Source organism: Neodiprion lecontei, chromosome 2 (assembly GCF_021901455.1).
Source record: "Neodiprion lecontei isolate iyNeoLeco1 chromosome 2, iyNeoLeco1.1, whole genome shotgun sequence".
Lineage (NCBI taxonomy): Eukaryota > Metazoa > Arthropoda > Insecta > Hymenoptera > Diprionidae > Neodiprion > Neodiprion lecontei.
Window position 1 is genome coordinate 30292907 of NC_060261.1, and position 23608 is coordinate 30316514.

The 23608-nt window shown below is 38.6% G+C and overlaps 2 protein-coding genes across 4 annotated transcripts; both read left to right on the forward strand.

The window, feature by feature from the left end:
• The first annotated feature begins 140 nt into the window (after positions 1-140).
• On the forward strand, positions 141-4238 carry LOC107222242 (eukaryotic translation initiation factor 2A). The gene is made up of 12 exons (XM_046732048.1): positions 141-387; positions 633-896; positions 1107-1206; positions 1295-1470; positions 1864-1952; positions 2035-2185; positions 2283-2453; positions 2724-2898; positions 2996-3159; positions 3309-3410; positions 3561-3823; positions 3919-4238. The coding sequence occupies exons 1-12, from the start codon at positions 360-362 to the stop codon at positions 4042-4044; spliced, it is 1809 nt and encodes a 602-aa protein (XP_046588004.1). The 5' UTR covers positions 141-359; the 3' UTR covers positions 4045-4238.
• Positions 4239-5012: 774 nt separating this feature from the next.
• On the forward strand, positions 5013-22630 carry LOC107222221 (probable ubiquitin carboxyl-terminal hydrolase FAF-X). 3 transcript variants are annotated; one of them, XM_046732039.1, is made up of 33 exons: positions 5013-5074; positions 5985-6196; positions 6919-7186; positions 7267-7492; positions 7636-7770; positions 8129-8285; positions 8592-8915; positions 9064-9321; positions 9462-9560; positions 9705-9979; positions 10317-10518; positions 10597-10926; positions 11135-11469; positions 12044-12284; positions 12888-13025; positions 13118-13393; positions 13492-14128; positions 14250-14530; positions 14835-15086; positions 15320-15921; positions 16322-16495; positions 16578-16719; positions 17121-17425; positions 17535-17785; positions 17933-18108; positions 18225-18421; positions 18661-18788; positions 18872-19038; positions 19253-19509; positions 19716-19945; positions 20174-20376; positions 20777-21189; positions 21769-22630. In XM_046732039.1, exons 2-33 carry the CDS (start codon positions 6128-6130, stop codon positions 22085-22087), a joined length of 8067 nt encoding a protein of 2688 aa, XP_046587995.1. In that variant the 5' UTR covers positions 5013-5074; positions 5985-6127; the 3' UTR covers positions 22088-22630. The 3 variants fall into 3 exon arrangements, with proteins under 3 accessions (XP_046587995.1, XP_046587996.1, XP_015516975.2); XM_046732040.1 differs by having other exon boundaries at positions 20777-21165; XM_015661489.2 differs by lacking the exon at positions 5013-5074 and adding an exon at positions 5117-5698.
• Positions 22631-23608: the final 978 nt, after the last annotated feature.

Genomic DNA, 23608 nt, shown 5'->3' on the forward strand with positions numbered 1-23608 from the left:
ATAAATATAAATATATCTCACTCCTGACCACACTACCGTTGCATACATGCCAGTATGTGAGCGAAGCTGCCACTAGCAGCTAGTATAAACGCACACGTATCTAGTCTTGTCCGCTGCGATCGCTGCGATCGCATTTCCAGTTATAATTCAAGCCCGGTAGAGTACAACAGTATTTGTGTAGCTACGAATTGTGTATCGTACGTACATGAATGCACGTAATCGTGGCATCCTTGTTTATCAAATTGGATAGGAAGAAGAAAGATCTACAAAAATTTAGGAACCCTCTGCAAGCACAAATTCATATCTGAAAATGTCGGATTAACTCGGATTCTGCAAGGGGCAGAAATATAAGTTACAAAATGGCCACGACCGTTCCTTGTATCGCTGGTAAGTCAGTTAATTTTTACGATAATTCTCGCCGGCGTTTTCCGTGGTTTCGTTAGTGTTTTCAGCTCACGCTTCCCCAGATAATCCTGCGTAACACGTACGAAGGCTATATCTGCAGAACATGTTCACGAGCGTACTGCTCGAGAGATTTCACCGTGCAATGCAGAAGGTGGAAAGATTGAAGTCACTGAGTCATGAATTAATATATACATAATATTTATATGGTTAAACGTATTTATCTACAGTGCGAGGTTCGACAGGAACGAGTCTGGGCCAGGGTCCACCAACCTATGAGCCAGTCAGTGGTTTCCCCCGCGATGCCAGTAGATCTTGTAAACTCATGGCTTTTAGCCCTGAGGGAAGATACTACGTCTGGACAAATGGAGTATCGTTGAAGATAGCTGCTACCGAAAATTGGCAAATAGTTGCTGAAATTAAACGGCCTAAGATCTCTGCCATAGATTTTTCACCCAAGGGAACCTACCTAGCAACTTGGGAACCATTTATAAGTACGTTGTATATTTCATAATTCTCATTTCCATGCGTATAGGATATTGATTATTCAGAAATTGACATAAATTCGGCAATTCTAATGATTAATGATTAAAATACTTTGAAAATATGATTCGATCAAATTAATGTGCAAACTTGATATTCCACTGATATGTTATAGCAAATGCTTAAGGCCCTTTTGCTCTACCACAAAATCTATGTTTCAGTATCGCAGGCTAATCCCCAGGGCTGTCCAAACCTCTGTATATGGAAATCTGAAAATGGAGAGCTGGTCAAGGATTTTATTCATAAGAAACAAATGGACTGGTAAGGGTGGGAAGATACATACAATTTCAAATTGGTTTGCCACACATTTCAAGATTTGATGATAATTCATTGCTGTAAATAATGCCAGGGAGCTTCAGTGGTCCAGTGATGAAAGGATATGTGGTATGCTGGTTAATAGCACTGTCAACTTCTATGAAGATGCCGATTTTTCTAAGGTTGTGAATAGGATAAACATGGCTAAGGTTGCAAAATTTAGTGTAGCGACAGGCAATCCCCCCTATCATATCCTTTGCAACATGCCAGGTAAATAAGTTATATTTCCATATACTCTGAGTTTATGGTACACAGGGAAGGTTGAGTGCACATGCTTCAACCCATGCATAGATTTTATATAAATGAATGTAGCACAGTGCACACCACAAACCGCTGTGGACATAATGTTTGGAAAAAAGGAGTCATGCCCATAGCTCATCAACGGCATAACAGATGTCATACAAGAGATTAGATATGATTTTTTTCAATAGATTGGCAACAGTTCATAGCATGCGCTGTACTGTGTTCATTCATCTAAAATCTGTCCTCATCTTGACATATGTGTACTTGATCTTCCTTGTTCACCGTAAATTCATGATATTTTCCAACCATTGTCCGAATTTCTCTGCAATAATTTTGGTAATTTTATGCATATATTTGCAGGATCATCTGGCCAGCCCTCTTTTGGCAGACTATTTCAATATCCTAAATTTGAAGCATCACAGTCTTTGGCTAATAAAAGTTTTTTTCAGGTAAATATCAGTGCCTGCAAGGTAGACATTTCTACAATGTAAATATTTACTTACATGTGAATTGCATTTTACTGTGTTACAGTCTGATAGAGTGGATATATATTGGAACAAACGAGGAACTAGTGCACTATTGATGACGAGCACAGAGGTAGACAAAACAGGTGCGTCATACTACGGGAAACAAACATTGCATTACCTTGATACCAAAGGTCAAACTGCAATGGTAATGCTTGGTAAGCAACACTTTTATCGAATTTCAAGTCCAAATGACTAGATTCCTGTAACGATTTTTTTTCATTTGAAAACCTGATTCAATAAGATTATTTGCAGGGAAGGAAGGTCCAATTCATAGTGTTGAATGGTCACCAAAGCATGTGGAATTTTGTGTAATTTATGGATTCATGCCAGCTAAAACTACTTTGTTCAACCTCAAGTGTGAACCAGTATTTGAATTTGGCACAAAACACCGGAACAGCATATACTACAATCCACAGGGGAACAATATCCTTTTTTTTCTACGCAATTGAGGAAAAATTGCTGGTAATGTCAGATAATCTGCAGATTTTTCTTGTAGGACTATGTAATAATCTAACTTTTTGCAACTATTTTCACTGTGGTTTAGACTGATTGTAATGAGACTCTACAATTCACATATAATCAAGAAACTTACTAACATTGCTTCAGTGTAAACAAAATCCATTCTTTTTCACGTTTATGATAAAGTACAATCTTGTTTAATGAACTAATCAAAATTCCTTGACTGCTGTGAAATTTTGATCTTGGCTGGGTTCGGCAATCTGAATGGTGGTGTCGAGCTCTGGGATGTTGGAAGCAGGAAACTTATTGCCAAAATTGAGGCTCCGGATACGACGTTGCTTCGTTGGTCACCTGACGGTGAGCATTTTGTGACCGCAACTACCGCTCCAAGACTTCGTATGGGAAATGGGTAAGATACAGACAAAGAAGTTTTCCCCTACAACTGACATACTGTAACACATATTAACCATCAAGTAATTGTAAGTAAATAATATACCCTATCACAGATTCAAGATTTGGCACTATACGGGAACCCTGCTCTATGAGAGGCCATGGAACAAGCAGGAAGAGTTGTGGGAGGTACTGTGGCAGACCTACCCTCGTAATACGTTTATGGAAAAACCGATCAGTTATCGGGCTGTGGAAGGGATTACCTCCAGTCAACCTCAAGGTTGGTAGAGAGAGATCTCAAAGAAATATCTTAATATATTTGATACTCAGAATATGGTAATAAACTTGAAATTTTACCCTGACGATAACATCACGGTAATTTGTGGTTAGTGATGTACTAACTCTATTTTATCTGCCCATTATAAACAGCTTCGAAACAAGCATATCGGCCACCTTCGGCGAGGGGGCAGATTATTAATTTCAAACTACATGATGATATAGACGAACCAGGCCCTAGGTACAGTTCGGAATGTAAGTATTAGGTTTGGACTATGACTTGAATTATTGTTTCATACAATCAATTATTAGAATACCGAACTGTAGAGAATTTTTCAATGCTGCAGACTGTGATATTTGTCACAACTAAATCTGGATACCTAATGCAATTTGACTAATTTACAGCTAATCCCTCTAAAGCTGCTTTGAAGCTAAAAAAGAAGCGGGAAGCAAAGAAAGCAAAGAAAGAATTGGAGGCAGCAGCCGGAGTGGAGGCTGTGGCAACAACAACGTTGACAGCGCCTATAACAGGTATAACAACAACGTGCCAACAGACTAGGCCGAGCAATTCGAGTTTCAATGGACCTTCGTGCAATAACGTTGTAGACTCGGATTCTTGCCTCACAGATGATCCAGAGAAAAACAAAAAAATAAAGAAAGTTAAAAGCGTAAGTAAACCAATGCTATTGCGTGATTCAGTGAATAGAGAGGATGTAATTATTTTTAGGAAGAAAAACTTATTTTTTGTACTTTTGTTTTGCAGAAGCTGGATCAGATAACAAAGTTGAAAGAACAGTTGGAGGCAGGCAAGCACTTGGAGATAAATCAGTTGGATAAAATTAAAAAGGAAACTGAGCTTTTAAAAGAACTTGAACAACTTGTTTTATGATGCCAACCTTTTTCCAAAAGTATCTCAACAAAACAGTTGGATTGCATGTATCAATCCGAAGAATAAATATTGTACACAATGTGCACACACATTTATACACACGAATATATATACTATGCTTGTGAGCCTACCAATTGCTCATAATGTTATGTACAGTTTAATGAGATTTATCAGAAATAAATTATTAAACGCAATCCTATCATAGATACGTAATAGTAGGTATTGTGTTAATAGGGTAACATTTTCTTTTCATGATCATCCGAATCTCGCACCGTCGTATGTCTCATTTCGATCGTAAAATTTTCCTGATTTGTTAAAACTATTTTAAGCGTCATCTAAACGTGGCAAATTATTCGGGAAAATCCTTGGATCGAACATTTAATTTCGTCCAGTTATTTTTGAAGGTGATGTCCAATGTGTATGACTAGTATCTACAGCTGACAGAAATCTTTTCGTGTAGTATACGTATATGTGTTCCTTGAATATCAAACCACGAGAGCAGAGAACCGAAATATCTTCGGTCAACGGAGAGAGAAAGCAAATTGTCCCAAGTCGCTCGAAATAGATGATTTAAAGTTTCGCGGGCTGCTTGTGCAGGTACGCGGGTGATAGCTTTGAGCAAAGAGATTCTCTTTGACTCTGACTGCAATTTAAATTGCGTTATTGATAGAAATGTAATCGTGTCTTTCGTAGATAAATACTTGCTTTGGAAGTACATACACCTTGAAAGATTTAATCGGTGACGTACGGGTGAGTTCTAGCAATTCCGGGACTTGGCAAAATATTGCTGAAAAGCAGAAACATCAAGTAATAGATCTAGCACAGAACAGACTTGCGGCCGGCGATAATGCGATGGTGGCGGCAGTTGTGACGCCAATGCTAGACAAGCGACGACGCCGCGGGTCGGGGCAGGGCGGGGTAAGGCGAACGCAGCGCTACGGTCGTGTTTAGTGTTTACAGATTTGCAGTGAGTTCGTAACGTCACGTCAAAACTGCCAGGACTAATTTATACAACAATTATTATGTAAAGGTTGGTTATCACCACATAATATGGTACGGTGAACCGTCCGCGATACAGGGGGTGATTGTAATCCGGAAACTTGGAAGTAGAAGGGTGAAAAGATACGCGTTATACCACGTTTGATATTCATCACCGTAGTGCCAATCATTAAGAAAGTCGCCATTTTGTCTGGATACCCGGTCGGGTGAATAGGGCGAAAAATATTGTACCGCCGTTCACCCTCGGCAAGTTTGTCATCACGGATGAATTGATGAAATGTCGGGATTCTGAGATAGCTTCACTAGGCGTTAGTGGTTAGTTTCATGTTACTGTGACGCGTTACGAGGCCCGACAGCCTGACGAAGAAGTTGCGAGCGAAGTCGTCCGGTGGCGAGGCTAGGCGAACAAATTTTGACAAAGTTTCTTTGTTAATTCATAATACTATCCTATATTCATGTTTTTGCAACGTCATAGTGAACGGTCAGTCTCCGCAATTCGCCAGTTCGATTTCCATAATCTAAATCATCCGTTTGACGTAGACACCGACTTTTAACGTTCCCAGTAACGATGTTGAAGAGTATCTTACTTCACGACGATTTCACGGTTCATACCCTCGCGTGACAGCCGCGTCGCGGTGACACACAACGGGCCCGGGTACGTAGACTCCTGGCTCAAGTTGCTACGACTTCTTGGTCACTATAACGATGGGGATGTGTTCTTACTACCCTTTTTCTTCCCTTGATATACTCGTAAACTCTGGTTTCATAATGTGCATTTAATGATCAGTGTCTCATTTGGTACTCAAAAGTATCGTATTTAATTGAGTAGTAACCAATTGCATTGCATGCAATTGATTCTCAGGTACACACAGAGATCCACAAGTTTGTTTGAACCTTTTCAAAGTACTGAAAATCACCCCTTCTTTGTTATCTTATTTTAGATAATGTAGATGTACAGCTAGTGGAACAAGGCCTTTAGGAAATAATATTTAATGCCATTGAATGTGTCGGATGCTCATTGTCGTGGTGGCATCCAAAGGACCAAAGGATCATAGAATAATTGGGGCAGAGTAAAGGCTGCAAAATGACGATTGCCACAAGGGGACAGGGAGTCGGGGTAGACCCTCCCGAAGGTCAGCAGCAAACTGCTCAGGTATGCTAATTGACCAATGAGCTGATACGTTCCATAAGTTCTCATCACATAAGGCTGACGTTGATAACGTTAACATAACAATACATCAGGAGAAAAATTTATTGTTGGGAAATTTTAGTATGACTTTCAAGGAGTTTACTTTTCAGAATTAGTGTATATTTTGTTCATCATGATGTACTAAATTTGTGAATGTTGTAAAAATGCGGAATAGGTATTTTTCCTAAACATACATCGTTACGGTAACTTTACTAATTTCATCCTCATCTTATCAATCGGCCTCATTGCCTCATTGAATCACAATCCTATATGGCTATGATGTACAAGGGTATAGAAAAAGTATTATGTTGTCTATTATTACTCTTATGTTCTTTTTTGCGATTTACGAGGCTGAAGTTAGTAACGTTAATGTAATGACACATCAGGAGAAAAAATTATTATTGGGCAATTTTAAGATGACTGTCAAGGCATTGGTTTTTCAGGATCAGTGTACATTTTGTATATAACGGTTTACTAAGTTTTGGAAAGTCACAAAGCTGCGAATTATTGAATGTTTTTAAACATGCATCGTTTTAGTAACGTTAATAACTTCATCCTCATACAGACTTCCAGTTCAGAGTTTAATCAGAAATACTAATTTTACAAGTAATTGACAAACGATGCTTGAAAGCAGTTGGTTGATGTGATATTTATATGGAAATTTTAACTGAGAATATTACCGATAGATCCATAGCCCACCAGGGCCTCAGCAATTGGTCGATGCCATGTCTGGGCTTCAGTTGACAGAGAATGTCGGACAGAGTGAAATATCTACCGAACCTCTTAACCCTGCAGATGACAGTAATGAAAGACGTAACGGCGAGCCTGACTTTCCCCGTTCTAAGCTAGCAATGCTGGATGAGAAAATATCTAGCCCTCGTTGGGTGGTTCCCGTGTTACCCGAACAAGAATTAGAATGCTTGATGCAAGCCAGCATTGATTTATGCCGCAAAAGTATGCGAATATTGATTAACTATAATTTATTTAATATTTGCCTTTTGTGTCACCATTGTGATGCTATTTGTAATTTTTAGAATTAGATGTCCAAAGTGAAGCGTGCCAGCGCTTTTTTCGTGAAGGCTTGACAATATCATTCACCAAAATCTTGACTGACGACGCTGTGAATAGCTGGAAGCTGAATATACATAACTGTATAAATGCGAGCTGCGAACGTCTGGTGGAACTTTGTGTTCTCAAGCTGGACGAAGACTGGTTTCCTCTTCTGGACTTACTCGCAATGGTGTTTAATCCCAACAACAAGTATGTTATTCTTTCATTATAAAATAAACTAAACACATAATTAGCGAGTAGTTTGTGCTTTGAATATCAAACATTCTCATGGACATATGAGGTATTTCAAATGTTGAATGTGGAGTTGCTGATAGTAGCATTGATATTTTCAGATTTCACACATTCAATGCAGCCAGAGCTTCTGAGACTGTACCACAAGGTAGTAATATCCCAGATGAAGAACTATATGCTCGGCCTACATCCGACCCCAGAAGCCCTCGTGGTTGGCTTGTAGATCTTATAAATAGGTAAGTTGTTATTGAAATATTAATCGATAACCTTTTCATATTCCAACTTGCACAAGATATTACGCTTTTTGAAAGATTATATAGATCTGAAAAGATGTCAGTTTTTGTCATTTTATATGTTGTAAGCAATAGTAGAATGTTTGGGCCATCTAACGCCACCTCACAGTAAGAATCCCTTAGTATTGTATTCCTTGTTCACTGATTTTAATGAATCGTGCATCTACCTAATTTGTTGATTTCCTTGCTAATTAATCAAAAAAAGTAAACCAGATCATTCATAAATTGAAAACTTGGATGTTCACTCTGTTTTTGAGCAGATAATTTGTATATACGTAAAAAAAATGAAAATATTTCATAGGTTTGGAAGCCTGAATGGATTTGAAATATTACTCTCGAGGTTTCAAAGTGGGAGGAATTTGACAGTGCCTGTGATCCACGCTTTGATCAAACCTTTCGGACAATGTTACGAACTTTTGACTGTTCATACAATTATCAAGTACCTGATGCCCATAGTGGTGAGCATGCCTTATGGTTCTGAGCAATACATTCGTAGTTCTGTATATTGCAGCTTTAAAATAGAGAAAACGGAAAATATCTAGATGGTCGTTTCAACATGTAATTTGTATACCTATAATTGTACAACTGGAAAAATATCACATTCTAAAAACCTTGAAATAGTGCTTACATTTGGGTAAATGTTTTTAATATAACTTCATTCACAATATTGAGATAAATAAATACTTGCTCCTCTTTGCATGAAAAATTGAATCGCTGGAATTATTACTCCAAATGTTATAATACGTTTTCTGTAAATTAAACAGGAAATGGTTCCAGTTATATTGGATAATTTAACAGACGAAGAGTTGAAAAAGGAAGCCAAGAACGAATCAAAAAATGATGCCATCTCGGCAATAATCAAGGCCACTAAGTGTTTGGTGTCACGTGTGCCTCAGCCAGATGAAATGATAAAGAATTTAGAAATATTAAGACTAAAGATGATACTGAGACTTCTGCAAATATCTTCCTTCAATGGAAAAATGAACGCTTTAAACGAGGTTAATAAAGTAATTGCCAGTGTAAGCTACTATCCCCATCGGAATCCAGGTCTTGACGAAGAAGAATGGCTTACAGCAGAGAGAATGGCGGTATGTTTTGTTTTTACTCTTTATTTGCTATCTTAATCCTATATGGTTTCCTTGCATCATATAATTACAGTCCCAATTTGCTCTGAATTCTATTTTCATGTTATTACAGCTGCATTTGTCCTATTCGTTTTAATTATCGTAATTTCAGAAATGGATCAAAGACAACGGAGTGTTGGAAATTGTTCTAAGAGATTCTCTCCATCAACCTCAGTATGTAGAAAAACTGGAAAAGATTCTTCGATTTATCATCAAGGAGCGTGCATTGACTGTCCAAGATTTGGATGCAGTATGGGCTGCTCAGGCTGGCAAGCACGAGGCCATAGTGAAAAATGTTCATGATTTACTTGCCAAATTGGCATGGGACTTTAGTGCTGATCAACTGGACCACTTATTTGAGTGTTTTCAGGTAGGTGAATTTATCTATTACAATCATATTTCCAAGCGTTCACTTTAGGTATTTTACAGTATAATGTATAATGTATCTACATTTACGTGACCGCATGACTTCAATAACTTGTCTGAACATTGCATGTACACATTTTTCAGTCGAGTTGGAAGACCGCGAACAAGAAGCAACGTGAAAAGCTATTGGAACTAATAAGACGACTTGCTGAGGATGACAAGGATGGCGTAATGGCACATAAGGTTCGAAGTACATAACATATAAATCAATTAAATTTTTTGTTGGCCTTAGATGCCTGTAATTAGTAACCCGATGGAAAATATTCGACTTGTCATTATGAAACCATTTTGTTACTTATAACTCCTTGCTCTTTGAAAAATTTTTAGGTGCTCACTCTTTTCTGGAACCTTGCGCACTCTGACGAGGTACCAACGGAAATAATGGACCAGGCATTGAATGCTCATGTCAAAATATTAGATTACTCTTGCTCCCAAGAGCGGGATGCCCAAAAAACAATATGGCTTGACAAGTGTGTTGAGGAGTTAAAGAGCGGGGACAAATGGGCTCTACCTGCTTTAAAACAGATACGTGAAATATGTTGTCTCTATGAGCCAAACCCAAATATGGGCGTTAGTCAGCGTAGTCACCACGTATATTACAGGTAACTATGGATGTGCTGACACCTAAATAATTATTACATGATACAATTATGCGTAGTAAATATGAGAAACCGTCACTTCTGTTTTGGTGGAAGTTTTTTGAATTATCATATTCCAAATATAAACCAAACTCGCATATAAGATGACCCCTGATTCTGAGACAGTATTTTAGGGTGGTTTTCTTAGTCATCTACACATAAGACAGTTCCGCGTATAAGACGAGGACGATTTTGATGGCTGTCAATGGCAAATAACCTTGGTTTATGTTCGGAACAATACAATAATATACACTGCTGACGTTATAAAAATTATGGAATAATAATAACATTTTCTCTCCAGACAAGAAGTTATAGAGCGTTTACAAAATCAACACTCCGTTGTGATACTTGTTACAAATAGCTTAACGAATTATATGGACAAAGTACGGCGCATAGTAAAGGAGAATTCAGAAATCGATGCCACTACGTTTATGCCGGATCGTCGTTACAATCATATTGTTCAAGTCCAAGAAAGACTGAATTTTTTGAGGTTCTTACTTAAGGTATGTAATCAATGAATCGTGAACACTTAAATACACTCATTGATGAACGACTGTGCTAATATTCTGTTCATTGTACAGGATGGCCAGTTGTGGTTATGCGCAGAACAGGCTAAGCAAATATGGCAATGTTTGGCGGAGCAAGCAGTATTTGTTTCTGATCGGGAAGCTTGTTTCAAATGGTTTTCAAAGTTAATGGGTGAAGAGCCTGATCTTGACCCAGCAATAAACAAAGACTTTTTTGAAAACAACATACTTCAGTTGGATCCTGCTCTCTTAACAGAGAGTGGTATAAAGTGTTACGAAAGATTTTTCAAAGCTGTCAACTCTAAGGAGGGTAAATTGAAACTAAAAAGGCGGACATTTTTGATGGATGATGTTGATCTCATCGGCACAGATTATTTGTGGCGGGTAAGTTAAACTCTGAAGAGAATTTCAGCTCTTTTTATTTGCGATTCCTGCAATTATCAAAAGCACATAATCATTGATTCATGCTTTCTTTTTCATCCCAACACTGACAGTATGCATTGTACTTCAATATTGTTGTTACTAATTAACTCAACGACCAAATCAATAGAAAATTCACAGAACATACTCATGATAAATTCTTAATCTGCAGGTAGTTACAAACAGTCCCGACGAGATTGCAAATCGTGGCATTGAACTGCTCAAAGAAGTAAACACGAATTTGGGGCCACGGCTGCAAGCTTCTGTTTTAGCATTTCACGAAACTTACATCGCCGAGTGTTTAGACAGGTTAAAGGCTCATTACGATACCGTATCTGTATTAAGTAAGGTATACCTTGACAGTAAAGAAGAACGGGAAGACCAAGTGGCTAATACAATACAAATGGAAGCGGTGAAAATGTGCCGGGTGATGATGGTACTTCAAGAGTATCTAAACGAGTGTGATGCCGCCTTTCCAGGGGAGAGGAAAATTCTACCGCTGCATCGGTGAGTCTGGTTATTTTTCAAATACCAACTAACAGTTGGTAGCGGAGTACTTGTTTTTTTGTCACTGCACATACTAGATAGTGTATTGTTCTGAGTATGAGTGGACCTTGAAAATAAGGCAAATTCTGAGTGTTTGACTGTATTTCAGTAATTATTCTTTAAACATACCTGTGAACTCAATTCTGTACACAAGTTAAGCATATCCAGCACCAGAAACCTTGAGTTATATTCCGAACAATATGGTATTCCCAACCCTTGCATCAATGTAAGCACTCCACTCCAATATACAGTCTTAATATCATACTTGTCAGTTCGTTTATTGTCATGATCAGACCTTCAGTGTTTATTCAGGCCAATTTTTACGTGCCTAAGCAAAATTGAGCGATTAGCAACGTTTAAAGCGAAGCACTTGAATTTTGAGTCAGACTGCTTATAAGCCACATGACAAGTATATTTGTTGCATCACCATCAAACACAAGCGTTTCGAATAAGAGTTGTGTATTCTGTGTTGCAAAAAGTTTTCAACATTACAGAGAAACAGAGAATACACGAATTATTGTATATATGTTTACAGAGCAGTTCGTGGGAAGCATTTATCTTTGGTAATTCGATTCGCTAGTCCTGGTCGTAATGTTGATGACATAGATATTTATACACATACCAAAGATACACTTGCATCCTTAAGGCGCCAAGTGCTACGAAGAATCAAAGCTAGTGGTACCAACGTTAAACTAGATTTGTTTATCAACGGAGAACCTCTTGAGCAAGCCGATGACAGAAAATTACTTTGTCAACTGCCGCTAAGAGACAAAATGGTTTGTGTGCACATAATGACTTTTTTATAACTACTATATTTGTTTACTGTTGTAACCTTTTTGTTTACTTATTTTCATAAAAAGTTTAGTGCCTGGTAAAATAGTCACTGGTATAATTCATCGATTAAAATTCTATTAAATTTCTGATTGAAATAATACTCGTTAAGATATTGGGATCTGACCTTCACGTAAAAAAAACCCCACTTGGGTGGGGTAAATTCATACCCCCAACTCATAGATAATGCTAATTTCCGATAAGAAAAAAGTTAGGGGTACGAATTTACACCCAATTTGGGCTTTTTTTACGTGAGGGGAAATCTCGCAGAATGCTATCTTGTGGCAAGAAAATATACTACAGTAACCGGATCGCATTTATTTATAAAAATCGTTTTTCAACGTATATTTCACTCTGTGTTAACTCAACATACCTAAGCATAAGTCGAATCACTTACAAGAAGTTTTCTGTCTCTTTCCTTTCGTATATTGTAGTTAATTTGATCAGCCGTTAGCCCAGTTACGTTGCCATTGCTCTAGTCATGCTTCTACTTTAGATCCCAATATGCGACGTATATCATAAGTAAGCTCTGTTTTTAATCATTACAGTTGTTGTCAGCTAAATTGAGTCAGGTCAATAGCAACATACCTAGTTCCCCTGAAAGTAGTTCCGATAGCTCAACCAGTTCGCCTCATCATCCGTATGATGGGCCAAATTTGGAAGCAGAAAATAATCTACCTGGTGTGGTGAGTATTTATATTCGTCCTGAAAAAATGTATAAGTGAATACACATATTTGGATATTTCATGTAAAATTTGGTTTTACCCTATTTGTGTAGGTAATCTCGCAGCGCCCTCAACATGCTGTATTTTTCTTCCAACTTTCTGACCTTGGGTGTAGCTTGCAATATCCCCAGCTTCGTGATGGTGCTCGTAATATATTGGCACTGGTACCCCCTGACACGTTAACAGTAGCTCGTCTTCAATGGTTTTTCGGCCGTTACAGAGGCTCCGATGACGATGTCTCTCAGAGTCAACACTGCAATGAAGAAAACACCAATGTTGAATGCCTATTTTTTGCTGCCAGTCCTAGCCAAGTCTTATACAATATGATGGTATGCATTTTGTCTCATAACATCATACTTCACGGCAGTGCTGCACAGTAATACAAATGTATGAATGTATGTATATCAATATTATCAATTTTATTCAGGTACTGTACGCACTTCTGATGCCTGCACTAGACCCAATGTCGGATAGAGCTTTCGAATTTCAATACAATTTCATTAAAAGTGGTGAAGCTAGCGTCATTCTAGACATGCTCACCAAGAACAAATTTCTTCCGAATGCTGATGAGTCAACGAAACGAGCCGCATATCTCACTGTTTTGAAATTGTGCAAGTTATTACTGACTGTAGTAGGAAATGTGATGGTGCGTGTTATCGATGAAGTAGTGCAGCAACAATCGTCTAGCCCGGAAAATCATGAAAATAACGATAATCACAACAGTGGCGTTCGTGGGCCAATAGCTGTACTGAAACAGGCACTGCACAGTGTTCCAAATCAAAATACAGAGCATATGTTGCGAAGTGTTGCAGCAAAGTTAGCTCAGCATCTCGCTGACCAGATGTTATCAGGGGGAACTGAGTCTGATAGGTGTCGGCAGCTTTTTGTTCAGGCGTTATCTTGGGACTTACCAGACATTGCAACTATACGTGCAATTGTACGGTTGGCTTGGGCTTCGTCTACCGGAAATTTGACCAATGTTAATGCCTCCACAGAGGTATTACATGCAGTGCATGAGACCTGTCAGAAAGAGCAGAGGAAACCAGATGTTGAGGATGAACTAGGTAAAAACCTTATCCTCCCAAGTCATCTGCTTCTTCTTCAATTAATGTTGCATACAAAAACCATGTACTAACTAACTAGCTGCATCATAATCTTTAATTAACGTTAAGCAATTGTCCACAGTATGTAAGGAAGCACTGGAAGTATTAGCAATAGCGTTGGTGCTTAATCCCAGTGCACTCGAAAATCTCACAAGACATGAGATGTGGCAAACGTTCTTGATAGATCTTGTTCTGCTGAGCGTATCGCGGGAAGTGAGGGTAGCTGCTGCTGATCAATTTCTACTGATATCCACCTGGTGCAGCGTTGGTCACCAACAACTCCAATTTACCATCACTCTCCTCTTTAGTGTTCTCAATACAACGGTGGTAGAATATGCAAAACAAAGCCACGAATACTTTCAGGTAGTTATTGTGATATTTATCATGCATACTTCGGCTGCTGGGTTCTAACTCTCCAAAGTTGGCGTTTACCATTTGAGAGATTGTTAGATTCCGGTAACGTAAGTGTACATCTGTTCGTGTTCTGCACTTATGTAAGTCTGTACGTGTGGGGCGACTGGTATCACAGGAAACAATTAGTTTATGGGCATTTTTTTAAATTTTATGTTGCTGTATTTCAAATTGATTGAGTTGGTACAAATTTTGAATCTGCACAGGTATCACGTTACATATATTTGAAATAATCTGTTCCCTGTTTCATTTTCAGCTTCTCTGCAGATTGTTGAACTATGCCCATGTGGCGGGGTGTCCATTAGCTACCGCCGAAACCCTGCTGAATGACGAAATTACTTGGTTAAAGAAAGTAAGGGACAAAGTTAGGGAGACCGGGGAAAGTCAGACTGAAGAAGCTGTTCTTGAAGGTCATCTTGGCCTGGCCAAGGAATTACTGTCTTTTTTACCACCAGGTAAAAAGTACGAGTTGGGCTCGGATGAGAAACGTGGCGTTAATCTAATAAAGGTATTTTTCTTATTTTAGGACGAACTTGACTCTCAGAAAAAGTGCATACTGAGTGCAAATTCCCTATTCTTCAGGTAATAGAAAAGTTGGAAATCTCAGAATACTGCACTTAGGGCGCACTTTTTCTGCAAATCGAATTCGCCATTAGACACTTCGTCAAATGTTGAATTATTGCATATCATGCCTGACACTTGTGTATTTCACACTTACTCATTTGTTAACCCTTAACGTAGGAGTTGGTGGAAGACTTTGTATTTCCGGCTTCAAGGCTGATGCTTCAGCTCTGCGGTACGGGTGAACTTTGTTCACCACAGACATCACCTGTTTGCTCAAGTCCACTGTCTACAAGTGCTGCGTTGGATCTGCTCGTCGGTCTCTGTGTAGGCTGTGTGCCAAACATGAAACTTCTAGTCACTATGCTTACAGACATGTTTTATTCGGAAAGAGACGAGCCACTCGTTGAATGGGACTACCTGCCACCAGTAGGGCCAAGGCCCACTAAGGGGTTTGTAGGCTTGAAAAACGCTGGGGCTACATGCTACATGAATTCAGTGCTACAACAGTTGTACATGGTAGAAAGCATAAGGGTGGGTCTTTTGGCGGCTGAAGGCGCTGCGACTGACGTAAATGAAGACTTTTCTGGCGAGGAGAGGACAGAAGGGGAACAAACTGTTGAGGCAAATGACAATGACACAAATGAGGAGAAATGCGGTGCCGATGAGTCCAGGAAAGAGTACAACGTTGGCATTCTCAAACATGTCCAAGCAATATTTGGTCATCTGGCTTACAGCAAACTTCAGTACTATATACCCCGTGGCCTATGGAAACATTTCAAGTAAAACACACCATACACATACACATATATACATACAGTGCAACCTCTGAATAATCCCTCTCCAAATAAGTCCGCTTCCCCTAATCTTCGCTCGAGAGTTGCCCCCACTACTTCACGCATCGTCGCACATCGCAGAATCGGCGGCGAACCTCTGAATAAGTCCGCCCGTGGAAATTGTGTTTTGGTCTCAATTTTCGGTCAGAATTCGGTCCGCGGGTGGGGGTAACTCATTTCTCGGAATTATATGCCCCTAACCGCCCGAGTCCGGTCTTATTCGGAGGTTGCACTGTATATATAAATCTTATAAGTGCAGTACACTATAGTGACTATTTATTACTGTATCAGTTTTGTTGGTTGTCATATCATATTTTAGATATTCTAAGTTTCACTACATTTTTAGACTTCAGGGTGAGCCTGTCAATCTGAGGGAACAGCAAGATGCAGTCGAGTTCTTTATGAGTTTAGTAGAGAGTTTAGACGAAGCGCTTAAAGCACTCGGACACGAACAGATCATGGGCAAAATATTAGGTGGTTCGTACAGTGATCAGAAGATCTGCAAGGGTTGTCCTCACAGGTATGGTGTCAATCCTATGAATTGATATCATCAGTTTCTTATTGTCCTCGCTAACTATTGAATATGGACAATTCTATTTAAGGTACTCAAAAGAGGAGCCGTTCAGTGTGATTAGCGTAGATATCAGAAATCATAGCAATTTGCTCGACTCTTTAGAACAGTATGTTAAAGGTGAGCTTCTTGAGGGAGCTGACGCATACCATTGTGACAAATGCAACAAAAAGGTACATTTTGGATGAATATTCTGTAACGTGTGCCTATGGTTTACTTAAACGTTTTTTCTCTTCCACATTTGTCCCATTCGGATCTATGCATCTCATTTATACCCATTACTAAAGCCATTGAACTATAATTCAACTAGAACGCTCACTGCATGGCTTGGTATATGGTTTACTTTCAGCCGACAGAGATCGCTCGGAGGAGAAGTGCTGTCTCTCTTGCTCCGGTACAGTCTCAACTTTCAACAAAACATTTTTGTTTAGACTATGCCATGCATGCACAGTAGCTAGTAGAAAGAGACAGCACTTCACCTCCGAGTTATCATTTTCGGCTGAAACCCTACCACCTCAGTAAGCATTCCAGTTATATCATAGTTCAGTACCTAAAACCATCACTGCTGTTGCAGGTTGTAACTGTCAAACGGTTATGCGTAAAAAAGCTTCCACCAATATTGGCAATTCAATTGAAGAGATTCGAATATGACTTCGAAAGGGTTTGTGCGATCAAGTTCAACGACTACTTTGAGTTCCCAAGAGATTTAGATATGGAGCCATATACGGTTTCGGGACTTGCTAAGTTAGAGGGTGAGGTAATTGATTGCGACTTTGAGGAAGCAAATAGAGGAACTTGTACCAAGTATCAGTTGAGTGGAATAGTTGTTCACAGTGGGCAGGCAAGCGGTGGTCATTACTACTCATACGTTTTACACAGGTGTGTTTTATTGAGTTACGTATATCAAAGAAATATTAAACAGATCTTTCTTTTCTGCATCGTAAATGTGGTCATTTTATACTGAGCATAATTTTGATTCCATATCCAGGCAAAATGATGGGACTGCAAAATGGTACAAATTTGATGACGGTGAAGTAACTGAATGCAAAATGGAAGAAGAAGAAGAGATGAAAACTCAGTGTTTTGGTGGTGATTACATGGGTGAAGTGTTTGATCATATGCTCAAACGAATGAGTTACAGAAGACAAAAACGATGGTGGAATGCATATATGCTTTTTTACACAAGACTGGATGTTGAAGAAAATTCTCTGATGAAAAGCGTCAACGAGTTGTCCCTCTGTGAGTGGTCCGCTGTTTGTATAATTCTATATTCGTCCACCTTGTCAAATTCCTACCTTTGGTCCACAAGGACACAGATGTTATAACAAATATGGGAAAGGATAAATAACCTTTTCAGTGGTGCAAATACTTTTTTTTTATTCACAGATACAAAGCTCGGTGTGATGAAGATGCCACCTGCGATTGAATATAGTGTCAGGAAGCAGAACATTAAGTTTATGCACAATCGGAATCAATTTAGTGCTGAATATTTTCAATTCATAAGAAAGTTGGTATTCTGCAATCCACACACAGTAAATCGACTGAACATGAATGACAGACTTGTAAGTTTTTACTACTGCCATGTGGCAATGTCCAATGAGGACTGTGCGTGTGTGTTATGTACATACTGCATATCATCAGTGCTTGTCAAATAAGATAAATGTGTTGCTTTTTACAGAGCCCTGAATCAGAGGAACTGGCGATGCTCTCTGTGCAGTTAGCATCACGATTTTTATTTTATACCGGTTTTCACACAAAGAAAACTCTTAGAGGAGCTGCCACGGACTGGTATGACATTCTCTGTCATCATCTGCGTGGTAGTAAGGCAGTTCGTTCGTGGTTTGCCCACAACGTCCTCTTCAACCACCCCCACAGGTTTAAACAAGTTTTTCTTTCTACCACTACTATGCAAAAGCTATTTCCTAAACCAATATTGTCCCTGTGTATTTTTGCTTCTGGTCTTGCTCCTTTGGCAACTTAAGATTTTAACCGTCTTTATGAGGATTTTGAATATATTATATTTGATGATTCAATGCATACACTTATACAGTTATGCAAGTCATTGACCTATATATCGATAGCTTTAATAATGTCTTCGTTTAATTGAATTATAGATTCTGTGAATACCTACTAAGCTGTCCTAGTACTGAGGTACGAACAGCTTTCCTGAAGATATTGGTATTTCTCGCTCATTTTTCACTGCAGGATGGTCCCTGCGTGCCACCTAGTCTTAATGCGCCAAGTAAGCTTTTATTCCGTTTTATATCTTGTGTTTAACTTTATGAATAGTACGTATCGCCATTTTATGCACTATTTTATTTGTAGCGATACTGTTGGATCCTACGGCAACTCTCAGCGACCACCTCTTACATGCAGTTTTATCATTACTTCATCGCGAGGTCTCTGATCATGGCCGTTATCTACCCCATTATTTCTCTCTATTTCATATGTATGCAAGCCTGGGTCTTGCGGAAAAAGCACAGCTGCTTAAGGTAATCATAAACTAGGAATAGAAATCTTATCCCTAACTGAATTATAGAATACTATCCGCATTTATGAAAAAAATTGACTTACAAACGACTTGAAGAAAATGGGGATCAACTCCAGTGTGTAATAATTTTAGGATCACTTTAGTGATTGAACTTAGCGTTTACTCTTATATTTTTAAATCATAATAATGATGCATCTGTTATTGATATATTATAGCTGAACGTGCCGGTAACGTTCATGTTGGTGGCAATAGATGAAGGACCTGGACCTACAATAAAATATCAGTATCCCGAACTGACAAAGCTGCATCAAGTTGTAAGTATGTTACTACGATGCTGTGATGTATCATCCAGGACGCAGTCGAGTTATACTGCAGCTCCATTGCCAAATCCATATGGTGAGCCATCGTGCCAGCCAGACTACCTTATGCCAATACAGCCACAGGCGGCCGAGATACTCTTCGTCAGAACAAGGTAATGAAGCATTGTCTTGGTTAATAATAAATCGAAACTATTATTACTCTATGAAAAATTAATGATTATTAGTAATTGTTTCAAATTAACGAGTTCAAAGTAATGAGCGACGAATGTTTTTCTTTCTGAATGTTAAAATACTATCCGATTTCATACAAATATCAACTTAAATGTTTCATGTGTTATGATATTAATCATCCTTACAGTTACATGAAGAAACTTATTGAGGATGCAAATGTTACCGAAGATACAGTAAAACTTCTACAGTACTGTTGCTGGGAAAATCCACATCTTTCTAGGACTGTACTCAGCGAATTGTTATGGCAAATTGGCTTTGCCTACACTCACGAGTTGAGGCATCACACAGATCTTTTACTTGCCATGTTACTCATTGAAGACTCATGGCAAACTCATCGTGTTCACAATGCTTTGAAAGGTATTGACGGTATTTATCCATGTATAGAGAGTTAGTTACAGAAATGCTTATTTATACTATGACAAGAATTATGTCAGGGTATCCTCAATTTTTTCTGTCAATAACAAGCTACAAAACTATGTAAAGCATGGTTGAGTATGAGGATCTACCATTGATGCATGTGAACATTTACACTTTTTTGTGCAACATCCACGAAACAGTTTGTATGTAAAAGATTACTTCTTACAGGAGTACCTGAAGAAAGAGAGGGCCTTTTCGAGACCATACAACGTAGCAAGAATCATTATCAAAAACGAGCTTACCAATGCATTAAATGTATGGTTCAGTTGTTCAGTAAATGCGGACCAGCACATCAGCTCTTACACCTTAATCCAGAATTGAAACGAAAGTGGACGCTTGCTATCAGATGGTTACAAGAAGAACTTGACAAGGTTTTGATAGATTGAAATAATTACATTTCTATTTTTTATCTGATTACTAGAAGTAAGGAATTTCGGATATAATCTATGACAATGTTATGTGAGTACATTCAGTTGTATTCATGGTAATCATGGTTATGCATCCACGAGAGATACGTGTTGTCCTTTACGTACATAACTGACTAACTCAAAGGGTCATATTGACAACTTCAATTTGTGTGAAAGAAGGTACAACTGATTATACCTCAACCTTTCTACTGGTTGAATTTGGAAAATCGCACTCAGTGAGACCAGTTAAAAATGATGGTAGACACAATATCATTTTCCACTTATTGGCTCACTTGTGGGTCTTATCAATTAAGTTGCTCACTATAATTAATTTTTTCCCGTTTTATCTTGTGAAATTTCGCAGAGACCGTATACATCAAATGCGCAGTATGCTTATAATAATTGGTCACCACCTGCCCAGTCCAATGAATCAACGAATGGTTACTTTTTGGAGCGTAGCAATAGCGCTAAGAAGACACTTGAGCAAGCATACGAATTGTGCCCTGATGACGGACAAGAGGTTGAAGATGCCAGCGAAGAAGCCACTGATGATGCAGAAAGATATGCACAACAGCAGCAGCAGCAGCAGCAGCAGCAGCAACAGCAACAGCAGCAGCAGCAGCAGCAACAGCAGCAGCAACAGCAGCAGCAACAGCAGCAGCAACAGCAGCAGCAACAGCAGTACGTGCAACTATCACAACTGGCACAACTATCGCATGACTTGCAAACTCCAAGAAATGCTGTTAGAAGGAGGCATGGAAAAAAATTGAATTGGGCGTGAGTCGACTTTTAAAGTACTTCACAATACATCTATGAGCAAGTAACTGGAAGTACTCGCTTTTTGCAACCTCATTGTCTCATCTATCATACCAAAACTCGCATCTCAAGATGTATTCAGGAGACGTATGTGTTTATTAAACATTGTTTGAACGGCAACTTGTAGTGTAACACCTAAGAACCACTTTACATCTGGTGCAAACAACTTGCTTAACGCGGAGTTACTTGTGCTGCATATTTTTTTGTAAAGGCAAATTCTAGCTTAGTAGAGCTAAAAACTGAATAAGTACTCGAATAGTAAATACATACAGATACGTGTACTGAAGAAAATGTGGCTTTATCATTTCACCACTTAGTTCTTCGATTTCAGCACAATTTTAACTTAACTTTTGATGTAAAGCCATTGCATTCCTGCATTACTGATTGCATTCGACTAGAACCAAATATACACAGATGTCAATACACATTCCACTATACGATACATCTTTCATACTTACACTTGCATGCTTTATTCGTTTTTCAAATGTTTTGAACTACAATTTCATATCTTTATGTGCATATGTGTGTGTGTGTGTGTAGCCGTCACTATGAACCTGAAACTGAACGTGAACTGGATGATGAGTTGAGGCAATGTGTTCTGCGACAACGACAACAGCAGCCACTGCAGCAACAACAACCACAACAACAGCAGCAACAACAACTACCACAACAAGACCAGCAACAACAACTACTGCAGCAGCAGCAGCAACAGCCACAACATGACCCTCAGCCACTCCATCCAGAATCAGAATCTTCATCACCAACTCATTCACTTCGAAGTACTGTATCGATTGTGAGGTCGGCGTCACCGATCCCCCAGAATGGTGACCCTCCCCAAGGCTCAAGCCAGGATCCATAATGGACCATTAGTGACGGCGGTGGATCCATTCATTTACGAACGCTTTGATATTGCATTAATCTTGCACCAGATGCACAGTGCCGAATGAATAGAATCACTTCATTCTTACATATAGTTGAAGCAAACCTTATAAGTCTGCTTTTCCGAATGGAGTGTTGGTTGATGTTGTTTATACCAAGTTACATTGTTCTCGGACATTTTGATACGTGCATGGAAAGCGTCGTATGTCAAGCTGGGACAAGTCCACAATACGACCGATTCCAGTAATCAACTATACCAATAATAATTACAATACATTGGTAGTTAAAAACGAGGGATGTATCGTGGTCAAGAGATTGACAAGTTTGTATAAATGTATAGTGCGGTTAATATTGTTGGATCCCGTTTCTAACCATCAAGGATACAAAGACATGATAGAATGATGAAACGGCAAGTGGAAAAAAAAACAGAAAGAGAATGTGGAGGAAAAAAGGGAAAGGAAGATATCGAGAATCAGAAATAAGGAACGAAAGAAATAGTAACAATGAGATAAAAAGAAAGAAAGGGCGAAGAGCGGAAAAGTTATTAAAATTAGAAAAATTCATTAATTTAAAAAAAGTAAAAATATGAATACAAAAGCAGACAAGCAAACAAAAACAAAAGTAAATGTAAACGAAAGTAAGCGAACGCAATTTTCCATATAGTGTAATATTTACCTACGATGTAAATTTGAACATATTTCAACTTATTAATAAACACTTTGAAACTAAATTTACAACCGTTCTATAATCAGGCTAAATCAGCTGCACTACACACAGCATTGCCGTAAAATGTTGTTGCCATATTATTATACAGGTCGGTTTTGTGTCAAAGACTAGTAAATCATAAAAATTCATTAAGGATAATACATAACATAGCCGGTGGCGAGTATATTTGTCGACTTGTACGGTATAGCGATGTGACATCGAGCCTTAATTTTTCAGAAATACTCATGCCCCGCGGGGTATCAATATTAGATGACACAACACTAAAACCCACGGATTATTGTAGAATAATGTTATATAAAAAAGGTATAGAAGGTCATGAAATGAGTACGGTCAAGAGGGAAAATATCTCCTACTATTGTATTAAGGAATTGAAACGTAATGCTGCAGTGGTAGCAATTTAAGAACTTTGAACCAGTATATATGAGGCGTAGTTGTATTGTTGTAAAGCATGAATTGGTTTTATCAGAGCTTTCGTCTCTCGTCTCCACGATCCCTTGTTTGGTACACAGATCTCGCTCTTGACTCGAATTAGATAGTAAGTACCTGCATACATGTATGTATACAGGATATAATGTATAATCAAATGGATTGATAAACGATTTGAGACAATCGCTGCATGGCTCTGCCTCGGGGAAAAAATACCGAGTTATAGGTAGATATATATATAAATGCCGTGGAGATATCGGGAACTGTTCTGAATTAACAGCATACATTATACATAATTATTGCACAGATAATATTATTAATTACTATGAATCTAACCAAATCATTACAT